The sequence below is a fragment of the Halichoerus grypus genome, chromosome 2, assembly GCF_964656455.1.
Source record: "Halichoerus grypus chromosome 2, mHalGry1.hap1.1, whole genome shotgun sequence".
NCBI classification, from domain to species: domain Eukaryota; kingdom Metazoa; phylum Chordata; class Mammalia; order Carnivora; family Phocidae; genus Halichoerus; species Halichoerus grypus.
The window spans coordinates 8925489-8951411 of NC_135713.1; the positions used below are offsets into that span (position 1 = coordinate 8925489).

General features: G+C 44.6%; 1 protein-coding gene across 5 annotated transcripts in view; it reads right to left on the reverse strand.

The window, feature by feature from the left end:
* Positions 1 to 25923, reverse strand: part of CTNND2 (catenin delta 2) — an 892725-nt gene that overhangs the window by 352775 nt on the left and 514027 nt on the right. For all 5 annotated transcript variants that reach the window (XM_078066561.1, XM_078066564.1, XM_078066562.1 and 2 more), the window contains one exon: positions 22577 to 23141. In XM_078066561.1, the coding sequence (XP_077922687.1) occupies positions 22577 to 23141 (565 nt within the window). The remainder of the gene's footprint in view (positions 1 to 22576; positions 23142 to 25923) is intronic.

The following is a 25923-nucleotide window of genomic DNA, read 5'->3' on the forward strand; positions in this document are numbered from 1 at the left end:
ACAAACGTGGCTGGCTTCCTCACTAAAGGAATTGGGCAGACAAGTCAGACCTAAAAACCTCTTATTATCCCAGAGTCCTTGCACCTTAAAGTTTGCAACAGAAATGATTATTTAAAATGATGAGCAAATGGGCGCCTGGGTGGCTCAGTTGGTTAAGCGACTGCCTTCGGCTCAGGTCATGATCCTGGAGTCCCGGGATCGAGTCCCGCATCGGGCTCCCTGCTCAGCGGGGGGTCTGCTTCTCCCTCTGACCCTCTTCCCTCTTGTGCTGTCTCTCATTCTCTCTCTCAAATAAATAAATAAAATCTTTAAAAAAAAATAAAAATAAAATGATGAGCAAATGAATAAACCATGATGGCAAGCCATCTTGATGTTGTTCCTGAAAAGTGAAGCAGAATTCCTTCTTTTTTTTTTTTTTTTTTTAAAGATTTTATTTATTTATTTGAGACAGAGAGAATGAGAGAGAGAGAGCACATGAGAGGGGGGAGGGTCAGAGGGAGAAGCAGGTTCCTTGCTGAGCAGGGAGCCTGATGCGGGACTCGATCCAGGGACTCCAGGATCATGACCTGAGCCGAAGGCAGTCGCTTAACCAACTGAGCCACCCAGGCGCCCAAGCAGAATTCCTTCTTGTCAGCAGTTTCTTCCTGGACAATGAATGAACTGAAATGTTTGGACTTCCAATGGCCTAAATCCCCGAGATACACAGATTTTAAACAGAAGTTCAAGTCACATTTTCTTTTACTCTTACCCTCCTCCAAATTGAAGCACGGGCACTCAGTTTACCCTCCTCTGAAAAAGGTACAAATGGCCGTCACTAGCTGGTTTAATTTGTAAGCTGAGGCTACGCATCCCCCGCCTGGTAGTATTTGTGAATCCTTATTTGTGTCATTTCGTTGCATTGTATGGGGAGAGGTGTTGCTTCGAAGCAATGCTGTGGACCAGGAAGCCTCTGCCGACATGAGCAAAGAGCATTCTGTGAGGGCTAAGAGGCTGGCCTGATACACAGACAAGACGACGTTGATTGAGAAGCAGTATTTCACATGAGGTACGGTTAGAATCACAGGAGCCGAAGTGCCAGGAGAATCACCTGCACCAAGGCAGCTGGGGTGGAGGACACCGAGGGACCAGCAAGGAGAGATGGTTTTCTAACGATGGTGAGTGGAGAACACACACAAGAACCCAATGCTGCGAACAGCTGATGCTAGGAGAGACCCTTCAGCTAAGCTTCAAAGCTGAGACTCACAGGGCATGCTGGGATTTAACTGTCAGCTGTCTCTGAATGGCCCGAATTTGGAGCTCTCCATTCCAGTCTAAAGCAACAAGCCTTTGGAATAACTTGATTTTGGTGGTGTTTGCGGGTAGCTCTCTCTCTGTCTGCTGGTTCAAGGCTTTCTCTGGTGGTCGTGCTAGAGCTAAATTCTTCAATGCTCAGTGACTGCCCTGCTTCTTCAGGATCATGTGACCCCAAGGATTTTAACACTCTCACCTAGAATCTCTGAGGAAAAACCCATTCGAAAGTTCTGAAATTGCTGGCAGATAAATCCATTTTACCGATATATTTCTCACAGGTTGTTTTCAATTTAAATAAACAGAGCATCTCTGAATAACTGAGACAGTCATTGGGAATTCTATGAATTCAGTGTTAATAAAAATTACTGAATGTTTTGAGGAAAGGGAAGGAATAGAGCAAGCAAGTTCCTTACTTCCCTTTCCTAGTAATTAAATAAGTTCTGATTTATACAGCATTCAGATGAATGATAGATTCAAAATAACTGTTTTGCATAATTAGGTTCATTGCATCTGATTTATCAAATGCCAACATCACACTGAATATTATCTCATGTTCATATTTTCCAGGAATATATTTAAGTACGGTATGCCTTGAGTTCCTGCTGTCAATTCTTCCTTCTTCTGGAGGCTTTGATAATATTGCCAAAGACTTACAAGTGTAAAAGCAAGGAGACAGTCATTATATCCAAATCTTATAGAGTTAAATGAGAGTTATCCATCCCTGGTAGATTTAGAGTTGTAACTTTATCACCATTCCTCGACCCTAAGTCTCTAAAAACACCCAAAACAAGCAACAAGAGGACCCGATGATCTTCTGAAGGGTGACATGATCTGAAGGCCGTGTGAAAATCTTCTATTACAAGCATTAACTGTACATGAGGAATCTGTACTAGCACTATGAACCAGACATTAATGACCAAGGGTCCTAGGCAAGGAGCAAGAATCTTAAAGTCTACCTTAGTGTTGCTCTTTAATGGATGATTGCAAAGATTGCAGGAATGAAGTCCAAAAGGGAAAGAAAGATTGAAATGTCCAAGAAGAGGTGCGATCCTTTTTAGAAAGGGATATAGCATAAATTAAACCTGCAAATTAAAGCTAACAAACATTTGCTAATCCAGGAGGAAGCCAGCAACAGATCTGCAGGGAGCCTTGACACGGGGGATGATCATGAAGCTGAAAGGGCTTGTCTCATTCCTCCACACCACACCTTCCTTGGGTCAGAGTCCGGCAGGCACTGTTTTCATTCTGACCAGCAATATGAAACATTTATCACTTCTAGACTTATGTGCAAATAAATTTCTACATGCTGAATTTTATATGTGTTGTTTCTATGCACCAGTTAGTCCTTACTAATCAACAGATTCATCCATTCAACACATATTTGCTGGGTGTGTGGGCAACTTCAAGAAGTTGAGGACACCAGGGTGCTTAAAACAAATGAGTTCCCTGGCCTTGAAAATAAGTCATCCCATTCAAGTAAGTACAGAGATAAAGGTACTGAAGAAAAGTGAAGTAGGGTAAGGGGAGAGCAGACAAAGTGCCGGTGGGGGAATACTGTTTTGAAAAGGTGATGAAGGAAGTTCTTTTTGCTTATCTGGCATTTCGGCAGAAAACTTCACAAGGCCAGAGAAAGAGCCATACTGGAGGAAGATCCACGTGTTTCTCAGAGGGAACCAGCAGTACGAGCAAAGGCCCTCTGTAGGAGATTCATTTCATGATATTTATAGAAGTGATTTTATTAGTACCTACTTAATCCATATTGTCTTTAAAAAGAAACACAGTTAGTGTATGGACCCTTTATGAGTTTGGATGACAACTGGTTGTAAGAACTGAACAGATTTTCTTTTTAACTCAAAATTTCACAATCCCAGCAACAACATTTTTATCAATGGGAGTTAGAATATTCAATGGAAGATCACACCTAAGAAGCTCATGAGAGCTGCAAACCGAAGATTCAGCCCAAATTTTAAACACACACACACACACACACACACACACACACACACACAGCCTTTGAATTTTCATTCCTTAGAACACGATTATTCTCAAATCTTCATTTGTTTTCCCAAGAATCTGGGGAAAACTCTTTGAAAGGCTGATTCCTGGACACAACCCCAAAAGATTCAGACTTGATCCATCTGAGCAGGGAGAAGCAATGTGTGTTTAACAGGCAACATCTCACCTTGTGATTCTAACTGCAGAGATCACACTGAGAGACCCCTGTTTGAGATAAAATAGGGAGACAGGAGATAGGCATGTTTAAAAGAAAGAGATAAATAGCTAATGTGTTGCAACATTCAATTTGTCATTTCTTGCTTTCTTCAAATAATATAATTTACTACCACATTATGCTGATTACTTTAGCAGACAGAATGGAAGAAGTTCATTCTGGTTTTCATTGGGATCCATTTGTGTTCTTTTATTTCTATACTATCTAATTTATGCCCCTTTAATGTGAATTCACTTGCTTTTGCAAAGAAATAAATATCTGTGTGTTTTCATTTGGCTATATTAATACTAGGTTCTTAAGGACATACTGCCATCGATCTGTTCTCTTCAAATCCGGGAGCCAGCTTCAGATGCTCACCGGCAAAGAAGTGGAAGGAGAAAATGAAGACCTAAATGACGCAAAGGTCAGTTGGCCGGAGAAAGCTGACTCAATGTGCATGTGAACAGGAGGCCGAGACAAGTGTTTTCATTTCTGACATAAAGGACTGTGTTCAGAAGAAGAGCTATGAACTTCCCGTGCTATGAAGAAAAGTCCAAAGTAAAATCTCTGGCATTCAGATTTCTTAAAAATTGTGACTCTAGTTCATACATCAATGTTTCTTAGTGAAACTACATCTCGGAAGGGCAGAATAGAACTTCCAAAGAGAACAGTGGTTTCTGGAATGGGAACAGATTTTCCCCTCGCAAATTCCCATTGTACCTTTTCCTTCACCAAATACTGATTTTGGGAGTCTGATCCCTGCTGATACACTGACATCCCTGAGCAACGTGACCAGGGGGCTTGGCCCATGCAGGTAGAAACACTGTGCTCCCTGAGTTTATGGCCTTGGAAGAGTTATTCTGTGGATTTTGAACCTCTTAAAAATTCTGGCTTGATATTTCTCATTATGAAACTCAAGAGGGAAAAATGATACCAACAAATAAGCACTTTTAGAAATAAAAAGCAATTTTGGTTAACAGTACCGTATCATAAGTGTGTGCTAAGTAAACTGCTGAAAGATTCCTTTGATCTAAGGAATACCTTGCCATAATAAAGACTTACTTGTTTAATTCTTGGTTTTTGCTTTTGACTCAAATCAAAATTCCAAAACTTACTCCCTACTTCTATGCTAATTCATAAGTTAATTTAAGTATTTAAAGGACCCGCAAAGGACTTCCTATGGATCTTGAGTTAAGTCCATGTGCTAAATTTCATTTGCAAATGATCATTAATTCGCTGAATTAGTTTGACATCTTAAGTTGTTGTAAATGTTAAAATATATGAACACATTTCCTATATAGGCTATGAGCCATGTTTCAGACAGACGTTTGGAAGGGAGAGTATTAATTTGTACAAATGAATGATAAAATCTGCATTGGAGCTTAATAATTTCAATGTAAGAGGGCCATCTGATGATATAAGTTGATTCTGTGAAAAGTCTGTTTTGGAAAGCTTTGGAAAATGCCCTCCTGCTTCATCGGCTTCATAAATCCTAGATTTTCATATATTATGGAAACTTTGCTGCTATCACAAATAAGTTAAACACTCATGCAGTCTCTGACAAGGTACAAAACACAGGACTTGTTCCTGTCACTCTATGATGAGCTTTCCAATACAACTTAATGTAATTATGAAACCTCACCACAACTTTTACCAAATACTGTAATCTACTGAGACTCCAATACTTTACACGGAGAATAACTTAAAAGTGAAAATCACTTGGCCAGGAAGCAGCAATACATGTGCCCATGGGATCTGGTCCCCTATAATAGCAGGTGTCCCTCATTCTTGGATTTTCTCTCCAACCACGAGCATTTCTTCCCAAGATGTGAGAAAAACAGGCTTCTTTTGTCCAATTCCTTTTGTGACAGGCAGGTGTATGGAGAGTAGCGAGACAGTGGTCACGGGGTGTAATGAGTAATGTCTGATATCTTCGCATTCTTAGGATGGCCCGTTTCTCTGTTTATTTGCAGTTGCGGCTTCTGCGTCTGCCGTGAAGAGGATGGTGTACTAAGGCAAAACTCACACCCAACTCCAAGTTAAAGAAGAGCCTGCGGAAACACATCTTGTCTAAGATGGGACCGGTACTAGTGAAACACACGAGCTAAACAGGGTGGTTTGGCACCTGTCCTTGTTATCGGCTTTTGATTTATTTCAGGGTAGATAAAGAGTAGCTCCAAATGAACTAGCCATGTATTTCAGGGCTTACACCATCGGCATGAGTCCCCTGATTAAAATTTCAGTTCTGACTCAGCAGGTGTGGGGGAGGGCCTGAGGTTCTGCATTTTTAACAAGTTCTCTGGCAATGTTGGGGTTGCTGGTCCACAGACCATCCTTTGAGAAGCCAGGGCATACTGGTTTAGCTACAGACACGTATCTTGGTGGCTAGAGGACTTCAACTTCGGCATCCTTCTGGAGACAGACACATGGATTCCTTATATTCTCCCTGCCTTATGAAGCAAGCACGAGTGCCTTAGCAAAGGTGCAGGCTGAAGGTGTAGTCAGATGCTGATGGGGCCTCAGCGGGCACCCCGGAACCTGGCTTCCGAGTGTGGCTGTGCTGCCCACCACATGTGGGCATCGTACTGGCTGCCCCAGGCTGCCTTGGCCTCGGGGTCAGGCTTCCCCACGTGCACTGCCGCAGAGTGACTGATCTAAGCTCTAGGTGGCCAAGGCCCAGATACTAAGGGACCTGTAAAAGCCTTTGTGAGCAGGCTAGCTTCCAGGGGAAAAAACCCATCTTTCCTGTAGAAGGCAGACGTTTTGGATCTGGGTGGACTGGAATGTGTTTGCTGCTATTGTTAGGCTTCCTGACGGGTTCTGCGGAAGCGGGGGTCTAGGGTCCCTGCACTGCCACAGTGCACTCCTATGCAACGGTTCAGTTCGGGGCTTCTCAACTCTGGGAGGACATATGTGGCGCTCACCTGGAAGCCTTTTTAACAGTACTGAGGCTGGGGATCCACTCCAGACTACTGAATTAGGACCTGAGTGGATGGGCCCAGGGGACAGAAGAGCTCAAACACTCCCCGGGTGTCTCTAACAAGGGATCTAGCTCTGGCTGGTAGATCTGGGGCCAGATTAGGGGTCTTGAGGAGTGCATGTCAAGGTCTGGTTCTCAGCAGAACACCTAAGGCTGGAGATTTAAAACATTCATAGAAATATCCATTCTTGAATGTGGTGGGAGGGAGTAATTCCTTTTGGAGGAAGGTGCAGTTTCTGACCTTTGCAGGAAGGCAGCAGTACCTTTGAGACTAGAAGGAGTACAAGACAGTTGGTGTTGCAGGTGGGACTGCGCTGCAATTAACCTCCTGTTGGGAAATACCCCCCTCCAAGTTCACAGACTGTGGACACGCACAGACTGCAGGGCATTTCCTGCCTCTCCCATTCCTCTCGCTGCTGTCGGTCTCCGGAAAATGTCTTTGGGTTGGATGCACTGTGATTTCTGGGAAGGGACACTGGGGCTGGAGGTTGCCTTTCTATCAGGTGAGGCTGGGGTCCTTGCAGTGACAATCACATATCCCGTGAACACTTAGGAATCTTTCTGAAAATAACTTCACTGTAACCACAACCGTCCAAATAAGAGACAGTCCCGAAGAAGCTGATAAAATGACTCCCAGAAACACTCGACCCGGACACCTCACGTCCTTCTCAGCTGACACAGAGCAGATAAAAAATTAGCAGGGGTGAACTGTGAATTGTAATATCTTTGTACAGAAGGGCGACATAATTTGACTTCAGACTTGTAATTAAAGTCTTCTGACATTAACTTGTAAACAAGTTTAATCTGTGAATGTTAATTTTACCCAGGAGGGGTCTCCTGTTTAAAATTCGCGTCTGAGCCCATCTCTGCCCTGAGAGCAGGTTTTGGCAGCCGTGTTCTGGGTGGACCAGGAGCCAGGCTCACCACTATCTATTGTCCTAATTAACTAGTGATGCAGAGCAATCTACGATTCGGTGCTTTATTAATTAGTCACTTACCAGAGTTTTTAATGGCCAGTCTCATATTCACATAGATACTCTTCTCTATCAACAAGGCGGATAAAATTCAGTGAGTGTCATTTTATTTCTCGACAGCTGCTTCTCAATACCCCATCAGTGCAATACACGAATAGTACATCTGTGGTCTGGCTTCAGGACCTAATTACTATGGATAATTATGGATATTTCCATGGAAGGAAGCCAGAACAAGGTGCTCCTGGCCCATCTTTTTTTGTTGAGATGCAAAGCAGGACAGACAAACTTTGGCTTCAAAAGACCAAAAGTCTTCAGGACTGAAGCTGAGTTTTCACTTTTTGCTGTATGTGTCCATCGAAGGGCACAGGCAGAATTCTCAATGTACAGACAAGGAGAAAGGCTTTATCGGACAAAAGCGGGCTTAAGTAGTTTTCTTCACTAAGTGGTTTAAATATTTTGCAATATAGGGGCGCCTGGGTGGCTCAGTCGTTAAGCGTCTGCCTTCGGCTCAGGTCATGATCCCAGGGTCCTGGGATCGAGTCCCACATCGGGCTCCCTGCTCGGCGGGAAGCCTGCTTCTCCCTCTCCCACTCCCCCTGCTTGTGTTCCCTCTCTCGCTGTGTCTCTCTCTGTCAAATAATAAATAAAATCTTTAAAAAAAAAAAAAAAAAAAAAAAAATATTTTGCAATATACATGAACTAAGATGTTTTGCATCTCCGCATCTCAAACACAGGCCTTTTTTTTTTTTAATCAGATTGTATTAGCTATACCATAGATAGGCTGTACAAAGTCCTTTCCAGAAATTATTTAGCTTTTATAATGCAAAGTTAAAATGTATTCTCCCTGTACCATTCTCCTACTCCTTTATATATCTTACTAACACCCCCCAGAGAGGCTCTATTGATAATTCCAGAAGAAGATACCATTGATTTTCAACATAATTTATGGTGGGGGGGGAATGCAAGTAAACTGCTTCACAGATTACTCATGCTCTACATTTACATTTTATAAATTCCTTCTATCAACACTTTATTAAATTTTCATCATTTTACTCGACCTAATATTTGGCATGTAAAAAAAGAGTCTGAGAAGAGACATTATGTTGTGTAATAAACAGTTTTGAGGAGGATTAAAATTTTTCCTTGATTCTTTTCTGGTTAAAGGCTTTAATAAGTGTATTTGTGTGTTTTAGAATCCAACTAGTAACTACATTATATCTGCATAATTATCACTGGAATACCAGTTACATTTATTAAAACATTAATCCCCTCATATAAAGCACCTCTGATGAGACCTATGCATACTTATAACTCCCCCACCCCATTTTTCATCCATTCTCTGTATCCAAAGAAGTTACTACTAAACCACCAAATCGTATGGCTCGGTAGTGATGTAGGTGATGCTTTTCCAGTACAGAAATCGATCTGTGTTGACTCGTGCAGGGCAAAACAAATACTACATATTTGCTAGAAGGCTGTCAAGGTGACGGGGGCTGTTTGTGGTCATGTCAACAATGACCAACTAATTGGCTCAGCCATGGAGGGGACTGTAGTATTCTATGCTTCCAAGCAGCCAAGCGTAAGACCTGAGTGAGTACCCGTGTGTGTGTGTGTATGTGTGTGTGTGTGTGTGTGTGTGTGTGTGTGTGTGTCTTTTCTTCATTCTAAAGAGAAATGTATACAGACTTCCCTTTTCTGCATCAATTATTAAAGGGAAGCTTATCTTGTAAGGGAGATTTTGACTTTACTGCATTGTCAGTCCATTCTAGGGGAGCTCAAAGGCTGAAGTCAGGAAATGCAGACATCGTTTGAGGTTCAGTGGGAGCATGGGGCCTCTGGACAGCATAGCCCCTGTGTGCCCAGGCGCCATCTAGGAAGCCCAACAGGAGAAATCAATGCTATCAGATCTATTTGAAGATATTTACATAGCAAGCCGAAATTTGAGGGACCGCTAAAGTCCACTCAGTCAAAATCATTAATGGTTTTCTTTGGGTTCCCTTTGCTGCCACGTCTCTACCTGCAGGATCCTGGGCAGATCCTCAGTATACAGACCCCACAGAATAGGCATCATCTGTTTTTTATGATCTCTTCTCTAGAACTACACACAAAGAACTGCTAGCTCTGTAGGTAAGCCTGTGACATTCCACGACTGCTGTCCCTGCCTCTGTGAATGCTGCAAGCACAACCTAAAAAAATACAGGAAGCCACTTTCTAAAGAACTGGGAAACTCAGAGGTGAGGAAGCAGACACTTTATCTTACAGATGTTCAATATGCATTGAACCGAGTCTTTCTGGCAGCTATTTGTAAGTTTTTAATGGTTCACTCATTCCGAGGAGAACCTGCTATCTCTCTGTGTTTCTCTCTCTATGCTAAGGATGACTTCCGGTTATCAATGGGATGTAACACTTGCACCCGTAACTAGCTCTACAGAGGTCAGTGGGAAATATCTGTTGAAGGGTTCCTGGCTGGCTCTATCAGTAGAGCATGCGGCTCTTGACCTTGGGGTTGTAAGTTCGAGCCCCATGTTGGGTGTAGAGATTACTTAAAACTAAAATCTTGAAAAATGTAGTTGTCGAATACCTACTAGAAGAGGCTTGGTGAGGAGTTCTGAAATATGCAGGGGTCTCATTAGGTTCCTTCAGGGAGCCCATAGGCCTGCTATTCAAGTGCTCTGCCTGGATTGCAAGATAATTCAAGATATTTTCTGCTTTGCATCAAAATCAGTTCTTTGGCAATACACAGCACCACAATAAATACATATAGACCCACTTGGGATTAGCCGTTAGAGGTTTCAGATATTTCATGTTAGTTATGCCACAAGAAATGCAAAATTTTATATATATATATAAAATACATACATACATATTACATATATACATACATATACAAGTGTATGTATAGTAATTTTTGTCATATTTATAATATGTAAAACACAATAATCAAAAATTGTATGTATTATAACATATATATATGAAGTAAATATATAGCAAATTTTTTAAAACTACAAACGCACCTTGGTTAAATACAGTGGCAGGAGGGATACTGATGCAGCCTTGGTTGCAAATTGACTGCATTTTGAGAGATTTTAAGTTATTAATTATTTAAGGTTATTTGTACATCTACTAAAATAGTTGGTCTCCACATAATCCCTGTTGCTTAGATTAAAAAAAATATATTTATTTATTTTTTTATTAAAGATTTTTATTTATTTATTAGAGAGAGAGAGAGAATGAGAGAGAGAGCACGAGGGGAGGAGGGTCAGAGGGAGAAGCAGACTCCCTGCTGAACAGGGAGCCCGATGTGGGACTCGATCCTGGAACTCCAGGATCATGACCTGAGCCGAAGGCAGTCGCTTAACCAACTGAGCCACCCAGGTGCCCAAAAATAAATATTTAAAAGCATCATATTTATGAAGCTATCAGTGAACAATCACCACTGAGTTGATGCTCACATGTAAAGTGAGTGGCGAGCACAGATGTCCATTTGCTCAAATTAACCAACACCTGTGACCTAAAAGGAGTAATCAATGAAAACCAACCCAGGAATATTTTACCTCCAATGCCCTGCCTGAGGAGCAGGAGAAACCCACACCCCGGGTCGCACATCAGCCAGGCTTTCCCCACTGCTGAGTGCTGGGGACCCAGCCAGGAAAACACGGTCGGCATGGCCAATAGCCCAGAAGCGCAAGAGTGAATGGTACATCTGTAGTCTGGCTTCTAGACCCAATTCCCGTGTGTGTGCATCTCCACGTCTTTCCTCGCATTCTGTCATTTCCTTCCCTGATGACATATTATAGCTAAAAGCAGTTTCCCGGTAAACACCTGTTTCTACTTGCCACCTTTCCGATCTGCAGCACTGAGGAACCAAGACGGATTCTCAGGGTTCAGGACCAGCAAAACATCTGGCTGCACATGACCCCTGGTTCTCAAAGAGGGGAAAGGGAATTGCCCGTGAGGTTCATTTAGGGGGCGGAGGGGGGAGCAGAACTGGTCCCATTTTAATCCACTTCTTTTCAAACTGCTCGCACACCCTCACCCTACCTCCAAGCAATGTCTCAAATATTCACGTGCAGGCTTCTGGGATCCTTGACCCCAAGCGAAAGGAAGCTTACAGGGCCTTCCAAAGAATTTATGCTTTGAAAAAATGTCTCATGACCTCTTATTTAAAAAAAAAAGTGAGGGACGCCCTCACTCAATCAGTGAAGCGTCTGCCTTTGGCTCAGGTCATGATCTCAGGGTCCTGGGATGGAGCAGGGAGCCTGCTTCTCCCTCTGGCCCTCCCTCTGCTCGGGTTCTCTCTCTCTCAAATAAATAAATAAAGTTTTTTCTGTGGAAAGAGCTGAGATGCCCTTCAACAGATGAATGGATAAAGAAGATGAGGTCCATATATACAATGGAATATCACTCAGCCATCAGAAAGGATGAATACCCAACTTTTACATCAACATGGATGGGACTGGAGGAGATTATGCTAAGTAAGTCAAGCAGAGAAAGTCAATTATCATATGGTTTCACTTATTTGTGGAAAATAAGGAATAGCATGGAGGACACTGGGGGGGGGGGAATCGGATGGGGAGATGAACCATGAGAGACTGTGGACTCTGAGAAACAAACTGAGGCTTCTGGAGGGAGCGGGGTCGGGGGATGGGTTAGCCCGGTGATGGGTATTAAGGAGGGCACGTTCTGCATGGAGCACTGGGTGTTATACGAAAACAATAAATCGTGGAACACCAAAATCTAATGATGTATTGTATGGTGACTAACATAACATAAATAAAATTTAAAAATAAATAAAGTTTTGAAAATAATAATAAAATTTTATTTTAAAAAGTGGGATAAAGAAATCCTTCTCAGCAAAGCTGTTACTAGCTCCCCAGTGCCTCCCCAATGTGGTCATACCTGCTCAGAGTGCATTCAGGAGAACAGACCCTGGACAATGTGCAATCAGCATACCGTCAGTGCCCCTAGCTTGACCTTAAAGCCACTAGGACTCATGGCACCCCTTTGGTGGCTAATTCATAACTCATATGGAACCCGACCCTCCCAAGCTATATGCCTCTTCTCCTGTTTGCACCTGTCACCAGAGCATTTTGTTAAACCCAACCTCAAACGCTGCCTCCACCAAAAACTCTTGATCTTCCCATCTGGATGTGCCTTCCCTTTTGGGATGATCCAGCCCTTGGGCCTCTCTCATAGCTCATATCACAACTACATAGTATTATAAGCCACTTGGGAACTAATGTCACTCCCATCCTCCTTCCAGTCCAACAAGACCCCTGGAGTTATCACTTCCATCTTATTTACATCTGGCATTCCAGTAGAGCTTGGTTGATGCCATGATTCTCCATGGTAACAATAGTTCTAATTCACTGAGCCCGTTTAAGGTGGGCATGCTAATAGACAATGGATAGGAAGGATCTCCATCTTATATGATCTTTGTAATGTCTTGTATAATTGTCACAGTATTGTTATCCCCACTACAGGATACACAATCTCAGAGAAGGCCCATTTTGTTCCCCACACAGGCCAAGCATGATTTCACCTCAGGGTCTTTGCACTGGCTGGTCCCTCTGCCTGGGTCATTCTTCCCCAGATAGGCACATGGCTTCCTACTTCCTTGCTTCAAGTGTTTGCTCAGTAAACACCCTATCTATGGAAATAGGAGAGTCTCCTGGCTGCCCCACCCTCTGACATCCCTACTCTTCCTCCCCACGGCTCTTCTTATTATAGAATATCCTACCCGTATTAGACCATACCTCCAAGAGGACAGGGGCTTTGGCCTCTATTGTTTACAGGTATGTGTCCACCACCTAAAAGAACACCCAGCACAGAACAGGTGCTCAGTGAAGACTTGTTGAGTAGAACTCACCCGTCTAAGGTAACTGAGCAAGTAACTGATGGAACCAACCAATAACAGATGTACCCTCATCTGTCTGGCCTCAACCATGTTCTTAAACATTGCCTTCTGTATTTGTGGAACCCAAAGCAATGCAAGAACAATTCTTTTTTCCTCAACTACAATTAAACTCATTATTCTTAACTCATTCTTTTACTTCTTCAGCCCTTAGATATTAAAATTACCCAGACTCTTTGGGACTTAGGCCAACATTCACGTCTGTCACCATTTATGTGGTGGGTCCCACCTTTCTTTGTTTGCTAGCTTACTGTCCAGGTATCTTTTTTCCCCCTGAGACTTCTCTGCACCATCCTGCTGGTCAGTATACACTGTTTCCTGGGTACCATGTTTTCCTGTTTTATGCCCTTATTCACCTGGGACACACCCATCGAGTGCTGTAACCTAGGAAAGGGGGCGTAGGAATTCCATTTTATCAGAACTAGCAAGACTGAAAATATTTGATTCTGCCTTTATATGAATAATTTGGCTAGATATAGATTTTAGGTTAAAAATAACTTTCCCGGGGCACCTGGGTGGCTCAGTCGTTAAGCGTCTGCCTTCGGCTCAGGTCATGACCTCAGGGTCCTGGGATCGAGCCCTGCATCAGGCTCCTTGCTCCGTGGGAAGCCTGCTACTCCCTCTCCCACTCCCCCCTGCTTGTGTTCCCTCTCTGGCTGTCTCTCTCTGTCAAATAAATAAATCTTAAAAAAAAAAATAACTTTCCCCCAGAACTTTGAGCACATCACCTGATTGTTCTCCCCCCACCCCCCACCCCCAGTATTGCTACTGCAAATCAGGAGGCATCTGTTTTATTTATCTCCAGTGGCCTGAGGGTCTTTATGTTGGTGCTTTGAAATTTCATGGTGCGGAATGGGGAAATCTCCTATTCCGAGCATGGGGCATTTCCTATAAAGGTACAAGTCCCTCAGCTCTGAGGAATTGTAGCCATATTACTTCTTTGGTAGCTTGCTTCCCTCCATTCTCTTTGTTGGACTCCGAAAATGTGTTAGATCTCTTGGATGTATCTTGTATGCATTATTATTGCATTACTCTCAGAGTTTCTCTCTCCTTCCCTATATGGCTACCATCTGAGTACTCAATTTCCTTGACTACTTCCCACTCGTTCTATCAAATTTTTTATTTGGGTAGTGATAGTTTTACAGCCTATAAAGATTTTCTTGTTCTTTGATCCTCTCATGTATCACGCAGTTCTTATTTAATAAACACAAGATCTTCTTAAATCCTTCTCAGTACTGATTCTAAAGTTTTTCCTTGTTTCCTTTAATCTCTTTTATTCTGTAAATTATGTGTTTCTTCTGAGAGACAGTTCATTTTTCTATTTTTTTTTCATGCCACTAATTCTCCCCAATTCCTCAGTAATCCCTACTAATTTATCATATTTGAGAAAGAAAAACCTGGCATTCGTTTCTCCCACTGCAACATAAATGGAAGTATTTCCCACTAAATAACCCTGAGTTAGAATTTATGACGGGGAGGGTGGGGCATATGGGCTGGCCTTCTTCCTTGAGGATGAGAGGGTGAAGGGCAGCCCAGCCCTGTTCCAGCATACCACCCACAGCCTGTGTGGTACAAATTTTGTCCAGGCCACTGGCAGCCAAACCGGAGTCTAACTTTCTCGGCTTGTCCAGTTTCTTCAGGAGACCACTCCTGCTCTTCACCTTGGAGTAAGCACGGGCCACAGGGTTGCCATCTTGGTAGCCAAGAGGGTATGTGAGTGGGAGGAAGAAGCTGACTTGAAGTTGTGTCAAGCACTGAGTTCCAATGAATCCCTCTGTCTTTAGCCCCACGCTCTCCCCAGACCCCAGCTCAACCCTGACAACTGAGCCTGTCCAAGAATTCACCGAAGACTGCCAGTCCACCTCCGCCATGCTGACAGAGCAGATTCTTGGGAGGAAATTCTATGTTTTAATTGCTCATCACTCCTATCTATTTTGCTTTCTAGAAAATTTATGGCTTGTTTTTGATGAGACCCATCTGCTGGCCTCTGTGTTCTTGTCTCTTTCATGGCTCACCCGTTGTAATTCTGTACTTTATTTTTCTGAGGATCTGGACAGAGGGGAGGCAAATGCATGGACAGAGTATGCCATCTTGAACCATTGTCCAAGACACATTCTCATATTTTTAATTTATATTTTCCTAGTTAAATTAAAGCATGATTGAAATCATATAAGTGTCAGTGATACTGGAAAGGCTTTGACAGAATTCTACACAAAGTTTTCACTTTCCTACAAAGGTACAAAAAAGACCTGTTTGCCCCATTTTAACTAGCAAGGCTGCCGTGTGGTAGGAAGGGAAGGGCAGGTATTAGTTTCTGTGGATCAACACAAAAGACATCAGGTAGGCCTTTTGGCCACCCAGCATTCCAAACATTTAGTTCCAGACCCAGCCACTAACTTACTGTAATGGGATGTTACAATGACAGTCTCCTGGATGCGAGTTTGGCATGGACATAGACAAAGGATGTCTGATCACCATTTCTGTGCATCTTGGGCTCTGGGAAGATGGAGGCAGAGGTCACCAAGGACAGAGGAATTTTGCTGAAGACATTTTAGTCTCTGTGCTCTTGGAGGGAATGCCTGGAGACAGTGGGCTTCCATGGGACCACTTGGATTTGAGTGTCCTGCTTGTAAAATGAGGGTCCAGAATTCTAGAGGCCAAATGGCTGACAGAACAATCACTTTGTTGGTGGAAGTAGGGGAGGGACATTGGGTGCAGGATGCCAGAATGCAGCATGCAGGAGAGAGACTATATTATATGCTGATCTAGAACATACCCTGGACTGGGACTGAGTGCTGAGAGCAAGAGCTTCTGAGGAAGAGGCTGGACCTGAGGGGCATGGCCAGCAGGGAATGACATGGAACTTCAGAGGCTGGGGAGGAGACCCCAGGGAGGTCCAGCTCCAAAACCCTCCCCGGAAATGTTGGTTGAAAAATCAGCCTTCGCTGCCTTTGAAAGAAGATTAAAGTGTTGATTGATATCACAGGCTGATCACATTCAAATTAGTGAATCTAAACTAGAAATTTTTGTTTTACTTAAGGGTGAGCAGAAGGTTCACAAAAACTGAGTGTTTGTCCACTGGCAAGGAAAGATCACCTTCGGGAAAGGCGACTGAAAGGAACAGCGGCAGCCAGATAGCATGTTGCATTCGGCCCAGATCCCCAGTGTTGTGTGTTAAACAAACTCACTCGTTATTTGAGTAGAGTTCATGTTTCCTTTGAGAACCTGACAGTGGAGCCTGCAAAGCTTTTATATGGCATTAGGTGGGGCTTCTTTCTTTCTTATAACAGGTGCACCTGGAATCATTAACAAGTCAAAGAATGGAGTTGAAATCACCAAATATGTGGAATTGGGGATTTCTAGTATGTGATACACTCTAAATATTGAGTTTAAGAGCACTTGGCAGAGGTTAAAGAGGGACATGCCTTGACCAAATTCTTGTCCCTAGGAAGCCAATTTTGGCTGTAATCATTGGTTAAGAATCTGCCTTGAATTCATTTCATTTTTGCCTCAAAATAAGCTTCTGATGTTTGACTTAACTTTAATACCTATTTACAACTCAGATTTCTCCTTTTAATAGGATTAATTTTGCTCTAAAGCAGAAAATGAAAGGATCATGCTGTTTCCTTTACAAAAGTGAATAAAAAATAGGTACTGGTAAAGTCGTATTCAATAGGATTACTGACACATTTTTGAGATATTTTTGCTTCTTCAAAATCACTAGTTACTTAAATAAATTAAAAACTGGGACTGTATTTCTATATTCTTGGTGTTTTTCTTCATTAACAAAAAATATACTGCCTCTATCTCAATACCATGTATGTTTAAGAGGATAGAGAAGCTGGACTCAAAGTGATCTAGGTTCAAATCACATCCCCGTCACTTTGCCAAGTAACTCTGGGCAAGTAACTTCTCACCGAGAAGCCTCAGTTTCCAAATCTGTAGGATGCGGCAAAAATCACACCTACCTCCTTAAGTTGTTGGAAACTACATGAGACACAGTTTGCAAAGTGCCTGGCACAATGCCTGGCATGTAGCAAATGCTTTATCCTGCAGTATGGGGTTCTTTAAAACATAATTTTATTCATCATGCACAAAATGAATAAATTTAACTTTTAAACTATCAAAAAGAAAAAAAATAAGCAACCTATTTGTCAAGAGAAAATGTAAGAACTAGTTATGCCGTTTATTTAGCTTTCTTCCTCTACCAGGTATAAGTCATGATTGTCACATTCCAAAACAAGTGTGTGTGGGGAGGTGGGGGGCAGGGGGAGTTTCGACAACTAGGCCTGGGAGCAGGGATGGGCTATTCCAGTGCTTTCCCAAGCGTTTCCCTGCCTGTTCCTTCTTGTAAATCTATCCTCCACTCAGTCCCCGCAATGGAGTTTTTAACGTGCAAATAGGTTCATGTCAGCTGTCTAAGGGAGGGACGAAATTACATGCCCCTTACTACTCATCTCTTCTACTCTCCCCCTCCCCCCCACCACCTCTACCATCCATTTCTGGCTCAGGAAACCCTGATCTACTGACACTCTCTACCTATCACACTCCCTACCCCTCACTCCCCACCTTCTTTACTCTTGGACTTGGTTCCAGCTACCATTCCTCACTAGTTCTGTCTACACCACTTAGCTCTGGGGCTACCACATCAAGGAAGCATCCGTGGCCCACATCCAAAACGATGGTAAGATGTCCCTGCAGGATGTTCCCAAAGAACCCACATCTACCGGATCCCAGCACGGGGCTTAAGACTGTCCATTCATGTATCTGTTCTGAAACTGGGTCTCTTGAGGGCAAAGATGATCTCTCACTCATCTCTGTCTGTCCAACACAGACACTGATACGTTTTCAGACTCAAAAGATCTCCTTTGTGTCTGAAGCAAAAATGAATGACTTCTTCCGTACACAGCCAAGTTAGTATGGTGGTATTATTAAATAAAATGAATTAACTTTTACTGAGCCGGAAAATGTGCTAGTACTTTATATATGTTCTCTTATTTATGTCTAAATCAGACAAAGAGATACTACTTTGATCCCCCAGATGAGAGAACAATTTCAAGAAGGTGTGTAATGCACACCTTGGGCAAGGTGGAACTGGGTTTCCACTCAGGCACCGTTATATGATGAAAAGAGAGACCAAGAAGGAGGAGGAGAAGGTAGAAAGAAAACATTCTAAGAGGTCTTCAGATCCTGATGACCTAACACTTGAGAAATCAAACTTTTCTAGGTTTAATCTGAATTTGGTGTTTTCCCAGAGAGCTGGAACTCCCAGATTTCTGGCCACACTTTATAAAAGTTTGGCCACTGGGAAGATCTAGTGGAAAATGTCAAAGAATGTTCTTTACCAAGCGCCCCCTACAACTGATGGCTTGAAATCCTCAGACAGAACTTTGAATCTCTAGAGATAATTGTAGCTAAGCAATAAAAACTGCTTGGAAACATTCTGCACATTTTTAGTCTCCAGTTTTCCTTCTCCCCTTGTTTTGTGGACCACCCCCTGCCTTCAGTAGGATTTCCCCACCATCCTTCACTGAAACTGTTCAACAATGTCATCGAACAGTCTTCCTTTGCCTTGACTTCTTAATTGCACTTGACATAGTATCTTCTACTTGAGGTACGCTCTTCTCTTGGCTTCTCATAAATGACACTGACCTACACTTCTGGTTATCTCTTTCTTTTGTTGCCTTCTTCTCAACTCCCAGACCTTTAGATCTGTGGGGGGGGGGGGGGATCAGCACTCGATCCTTGGACCTCTTCTCTCTACACTTACTCCCTAAGTCGTCTCTTCTAGCTTCATGGTCTTAAATACTGCCCACCTGCTTATGACTCCCTCATTTTGATCTCTAGCCTGGCCTTCTCCCCTGAACTCTGACCTGTGAATCCAACTAAGTTCACATGTATTTTGGGTCTGGTGGACAGATAGCGCATGTTTAAAACCAAGATCTTATATTTACTAGCGCTGCCTCCAGTCCAACTAGACTCCTCTGCAGCGCGCCCCACCTCAGCCCATAGGGACTCTGTTCTTCTGGGTGTTGGGTCTGTGAGACAATCCGGTCAGCTCCACCATATATATGCGTCCAGAATTACACTACTTTTTATAAATTCCATTGCTACCATCCTGACCCAAGCCATAATGCTCTCTTGCTTAGATTACTACAATAACCCCCCTACTGGTATTCTGGCTTCTGCTCTTGATCCCCTACGATATATTCTCTACACAGCAGCCTGACGGCCCCTGTTATAAATGAAGTCAGCTTGTGTCACTCCTTGGCCCAAATCCTCAATGGCTCCCATGGATTTGGCACAGCTAGCCACCTCAAATCCTCATCAAGACGTACGAGGCTTTCCCTTTCACCCCGACCCGGCTGTTCACTTTGCTGACCTCATGTCATTTCTTTGCCCTCCTTCTCGCTGATCCACCCCCGCTGGACTCCTTGCTGGTCTGCAAACATATCAGACATAACCCCCTTTACCAGCCTTGGGACCTGCCACTCCTTCTGTTCAGCATGCGGTTCCCCACATATTAATATGGTCAGCTCCCTCACTTCCTTCATGACCGACTCAAAAGTCACCTTCTAATTAGAGCTTTCCCTGGCCACTCTACCAAAACTATTTATCATGCTGATTTTCTGTCGTCTCCATTTGAAAGGAGGCCAGGGATTTGGGTTGATATCCCCAGGGTCTAAATCAGTGCTGGAACATAAAAGGTGCTTAATAATTACTGAATGAATTAACTCATTCAATAGTGAAAGTCACTCCCTATCCCATATTTGTACTTCGTAGTTATCACTGACAAATCTCCAAAATCACAACCCTGAGCAACCAAAAGCTATTTTTCAGTCTTGACTTCCACAGTGCTTTCAATTAGCAAGCCAGGGGCTTCAAACTCTATGATGTCTGGAATGGTATCAAACACACAGATTCGGTGTGGGGTCCCCAAGCTCCATTATTCCGGATCTCTTGCAAATGTTAGAGTCTGTCCCCATACCTTTCCTGGGCCATAGTTTTCTAATTTCTAAATGGGGAATCTAATCTTCTGCCACCCAAGTATTTATGCAGAGCTATAGAGTAATTTTAAACTCAAAAACCACCAGCAGCAATTTGCATGAGAAAAATCTTTAAATGAATATTTAAAAGCATGCGTTTTGAACAAATAATGCAAACATTAAAGTGTTCATGGTAGCTCTAAAATTAAGAATCGTCAATGGCACATTGATTGTTTTTTTTCCTACCAGGGAGCATGATGAAATATGGGCATTGAATCTGAGGGACGGCTGGAAAGGCAGAGGCAAGAGACGGCGCATGGATTGTGTGGCTCTCACTCACGGGAAGTGCGCCTCTTCCTGGCCAACACCTCCCTATCCCCAAACACACACACACACACACACACACATCAAACCCTCAGTAACAGTCGTTCAAGGTTTTACAGAGAGTAAGTGATTTTCACCTCATATTTACTTTTAAAACCTCCTCCTAAATTCAGTGACATAAAGAACAGCGAGGCTTTCCTTCTGCCCCATTCACGCTCCCTACACTCTCCAACAGACCCATACTCCCTATTTTCACTAAGATGACTGAGTGGAGCAAGCACACGTTTAGGCCATATAATCAGCAGGAGAAGGAGTTGGGAGCTAAGCTCTTGGTTTCTTTCCCCAGGTTTGCACAGGAAATGCAGTGGCTGTTGGCAAGCCACGGGGCTCTCTGGGGCTCAGGCTCCTCCCCCTGTGGCCACTGAGAAGGGCAAGGAGGGCGGTCACCTACGGGCTCTGCAGCTGGCTCCCCACTCCTTGACTGATCTAGCAACTTATTTTACAAATGTATAAAACGAAGTTTCCAAACTTCTGTACACAAAAGTTTCCATGTGTGTCTCCTAGCCACCTCTGCTGTCCAGACTGCTAATCCTGAGTCCTTACTTTGGCACAGCCGCTGGGTGGGCATTAACGATCGTCTACCTCCAAAATTCTCTTAAGGAGCGTGAGAGAGAGTATCTTCATTTCAGTAAACACAGCTAGCATAATCTGGGGGCACCGGAATTCCAGCCCGCATCCTGCTATACCAGGCCGGTCCACACTGGCAGTTACCGTGCTGCATTAAAGCAGACCCTGGACACCTGCCTCTTGTATGCAACAAGTTCTCCCCCCTTTTTTTAAATCCTATTTATCTTCACAGTCATCTATTTATGTCAAGAAAGGAAACATACGAGCACAGCATCTGTTACTAGAGTGGCACAATTACCAAATACTTTCATAAGAGGAAAAAAAAATCAACAATAAATCTGGGTTCATTGTCAGGTGCTTTAGGAGACAAAACATTAGTCTTTCAATCACAGTGTCTTGTTTAAGCTGAGCAGATGGCGCTACCAGCAGAGAAGCACCAGCTCAGCCTGGTCTTTGATGGGCATAACGACCACAGAAATGTCACCTCCTCTGAATTGGCAGAGAAAAAGCAGGTTTCTTATCACAAACCCAGTCCAGCCCAACCCCTCTGTCCCTATAATAAGCAGGGAATAAATTCAAGGGACTTCATTACTGGTTATTTTTCCCCCACTGTGGGAAACTATGTAAATGCAATGGGTATGGGGGAGTCTTTTACTTTTCCCAGTAACTAAATTTAGACATAATATTTAAAAAATTTGAATAAGTTAGAGCCATAACAAAGTAGTAACAATTCAAGGCAATTAATCGTTGGTTACTTTCTCACTACTCTGGAAATCTATGTAAACTGAATGGCTGCTTTGGGAAAATCTCCCATTTTTCTACAACGAAATGGAGGTAACTATAGGTGATCATAGAGCTTCTGCAATTTTTATTTGCTTTGCTCTTTTTCTGGATATCATCAACAGGTCTGCGTGGTTCTTTATTAAATTTGACTTCATTTTATGGATGTCTTAGTCTTCGGACTGGGGAGAGAGAAGGAGGGAGAGAGAAATTGAGAGACTGAGAGAGAGAGACTGAGAGACGTTAGTTTGAGAGACTGCATGACTTCCCGAAGAAGTAACTGGCATATTTCAGTTTAGCCACTGACGTAGCCCAGGGACCGCCCGGCTTTCTCTGCATCCTGCGGACGCCTCACACTGGCCCGCAGACACGCCCAGCTTGAGTTCCGCTCAAGGCCAGCGCTCTGCTCCGTCCTGCACGCTCCCCTACAAAGCGCCCAGGTTGTCCCCCACCCGGGGCGGAGCCGCGGAAAGTGGTCAGCGAGCCGGTTACCTGCCAGGCTGCCCGGCCTCTGGAGGGTGGCCGTGGCATACAGCTCCTGCGAGTGCTTGCTGTACTGCTCGGACGCGTGGACCAGGCGCTTGGTGGGCGACAGGGTGGCGTACGTGCCGATGGTGGAGCTCAGCTGGTGGATGGGCGAGGAGGAGATGGTGGACTGCACGGTGGGGGGCGAGGTCACGCGGATCGGGGACAGGCCGGCCGAGGACACGACGATGTTGATGGGCGAGCTGGTGCTGTAGGACTTGGCCAGGCGGCTGGGCGACTGCTTGGGCGAGGAGCCGCGCGGCGCGGCGTAGGCGGCGCCCTCGGGGGCCGAGCCGCCGCGCTGCAGCTTGGTGGGCGAGCCGCCCTGCGGCGCGGCCAGCGGGGAGCCCCCGCGCGGTGGCGCGGGCAGCGTGGAGCTGGAGTAGTAGAGCGCGGCGGCGGCGGCGGCGGGCGGCGCGTCGGGCAGGTGGAAGGCGCTGCCCAGGCTGGGCGCGAACGGCTCCCGCGGCGGCGGCGGCGGCGGCGGCGCGGGCTCGGGCCCCGCCAGGTGCGCCGCGCGGCTCGTGGTGCCCTGTGCGCGGGAGAGGAGAGAACACGCGCGCTTAGCCAGCTGGAAGCAAAGGGCCCCCCCACCCCCGCCTTCCCCGCGCGGCCCGGCCCCCCGGCGAGGGAGGGAAACTCGGGCGCGCTCGGCGGCGGCACTGCGCGTGGGATCGGGACGCAGACGCCCCTCGATCTTCTCCGGCAGGGTCTTTTCCGCCGGGAGGGAACGGCCGACAGTGGGTGGGGGGGGGGGAATCGCGTCCGGGAGTGGGACAATGTTCTGCTTACATATCTAAGATGTTTCGGCAATAGCAGAGGCATCGCATTAGGCACCTCAAGATTTTAAAAGGCCACCCAACAGGGCCATCAGGATCCGTTCCTTCTGATGAGAAATCAAGGCACTAAGTCCCCCTCCCCCACGGTCATTTCACTGGATACAGTTTCTACCTCCAAAATCGGCTAAGTTTTATACTTATCTGGAGAACATCAAGAATAAACATACTTCTCAGAGTTTATTCTGTTGCTATTGGCGTGGTGAGTCTTCGTTTTGGACCAGAAAAGTTAAAAGGAGGGAAAAACTATTAAGTCAAAATAAATACCCTTGGTCTTTCAGTATTAAAAATAAATAAATAAAGCATTTCTAGAGGAATCAGAGCAATTGCAAATGAAAGACTAAAAAAGCCTCCCTTTTCTAGATTTTAACGCTGGGCAACAAATCTTTCAGCATCTCTCTCTCTCTCTCTCTCTCTAGCTGGCTTTTAAGAGCCCCCTGCAGCTGTGTCTTCAAATTGAAAGCCAGTTGCCTCTCATTTATTTACAAGAACACAAAAGACAACAAGGGCTGGGGTGGAGCTGGAGAGACCGTTGGAGGGGAAAGCACTTTCCTTGAATCTTGTCCAGAGACAAATTTGCATTCGAATGAAAACACTACATTGTCAACCACTTCTGGGCAGGAGGTCTGGGATCTTCCAGGCTTTCCCGGGAGCAGAAAGGTTTTTGAGAGCAGGCTGGTGTGAAAAGGGGTTGGGATTGTGCGCAGAGAGAGAGAGAGAAACTGGGAAGGAAGGTTTTGAAATTACGGGTGGGAACTGAGTGGGAAGGAGGAAGTGGGTAAGATGGAGGGAAGGGGGAGAGAGACTCAACAGACGCCATCCATTAAAAGTTTCAATGCTGCCTCTCCACCCATTTTGGAATGGCAATTGGCAGATAACAGCGGGGGCACCTCCATTCGCACACACATAGTGTTCCAAATGTTATCTGGATGTCAGGTTCATGGGAAGATCCGAGGGAGTTAATTTGAGTCAAATCAAAATCCTTTATTAAGGGCAGTGGGATGAAAGGAGATAAAGTGTGTGTGTGTGTGTGTGCATGTATATGTGATGTATGTATTTTACCTATTTGTGTATATTTTATATCAGTCCACTGACAAAGATTTTCTCCTGGACCAAACTCTAGTCAGGCTCCTCTGAACTCTCTTCTCAATGAGCCCCTGGTTCGGGGAGCTTCTGTAGTTCATCTCCGCATTGTCTGGTATAAGCAAGAATCCTGCTGAGTCAGTTTAGCCAGAAGCTCCCACACTCCATGGTGGATCACCCTGCAGGTCCCACCTGGTTCCGCCTGCCCCACTGCCCATCAGGTGCCTTCTCAGCAGGGGGCTTGCCTTCAGCAAGAATCCTGTGAGGTAGGTTTAGTCAGAGCCCCCTACCCCTGATGTTTCCTCTTAGCAATTTTCTGCCACTGACTGCACCCTGCTCCTTGGCCAGAAATCCCACTTTTCCTTGTTGAAGTAAGGACTGAGCCTAGTTCATTACCGAGGTCTCTTTTCCTCTACTATAGTAGTTTTTTTTTCCCCTCTGAATAAAATCTGTATTCACCACTTTACCGTCCAGCTCTAGTTTTCTTTTAACACCACTGAGCAATTATTTTGAATTTAACAGTAGGAGTGAAAGTAAAATGTAAACGCCATAACTTTGTTCAATAAGGTGTCTCCAGACACTAGAGCAAGGCCTGATTCATAGTAGAGATACCATGGATATTTGTGGAATAAAGGAATAGTTAATAAAGCCGATCCCAAGTCTTTGGGATGGGGTGGGGGTGGGGTTATGTGTGGAGGATGGTAGAGAAGCTCGATAGAACCGGTGAGCTCATCCTGAGCCCCGAGATATATTCCGGCATCATCCGGAGTCAGAAGGCACCTGCTTACTTCCAATGCTGCTTCCATCCCAGTAGAAGTTCTGAGCATGAAATGTATAGGCTGGGCTTCTCGAACCTGACTGGGCATTATCAGCGGAGGAGCTTTTTTAAAAAATCTCAGTATCCAGGCTATACCCTAGCCATTCAGGGTTTCTGGAGATGGGACTCGAGCAGCAGGCTTTTAGGAAGCTCTCCAGGTGATTCCAATGTGCAACCATATAGGAGAACAAGTTCTCCCTAGAGCACTAGTTTTCTGAGTGTGGTCCCTGCCTGCAATCAGCATCAGCCCACCCTTACTGAATTGGAGATTCTGACACAGGGGCCCAGGGAGCTGTTTTAACAAGTTCTAAAGGTGATTATGGTGCTTGCTAGTTGACAAGCCCCCGATCTAGAAGAGATTCTGAGTCCGGGGTCTGGAGTGAGCCTGAGAGCCTGCATTTCTAACAGCTGCCCGGGGGAGGCGGATGCCGGCTGATACGAGAACCACCACTATAGCAGACAGGGACCTTCTTCCTTCACTTTTCTTCTGACGCTCTCCTGGGGCCTGAGCTTCATTCAGCTGCGCAGAACCCAGCTGACAAGTGGCGGAAAAGCCTACGACAGGAATTTTCTCTAAA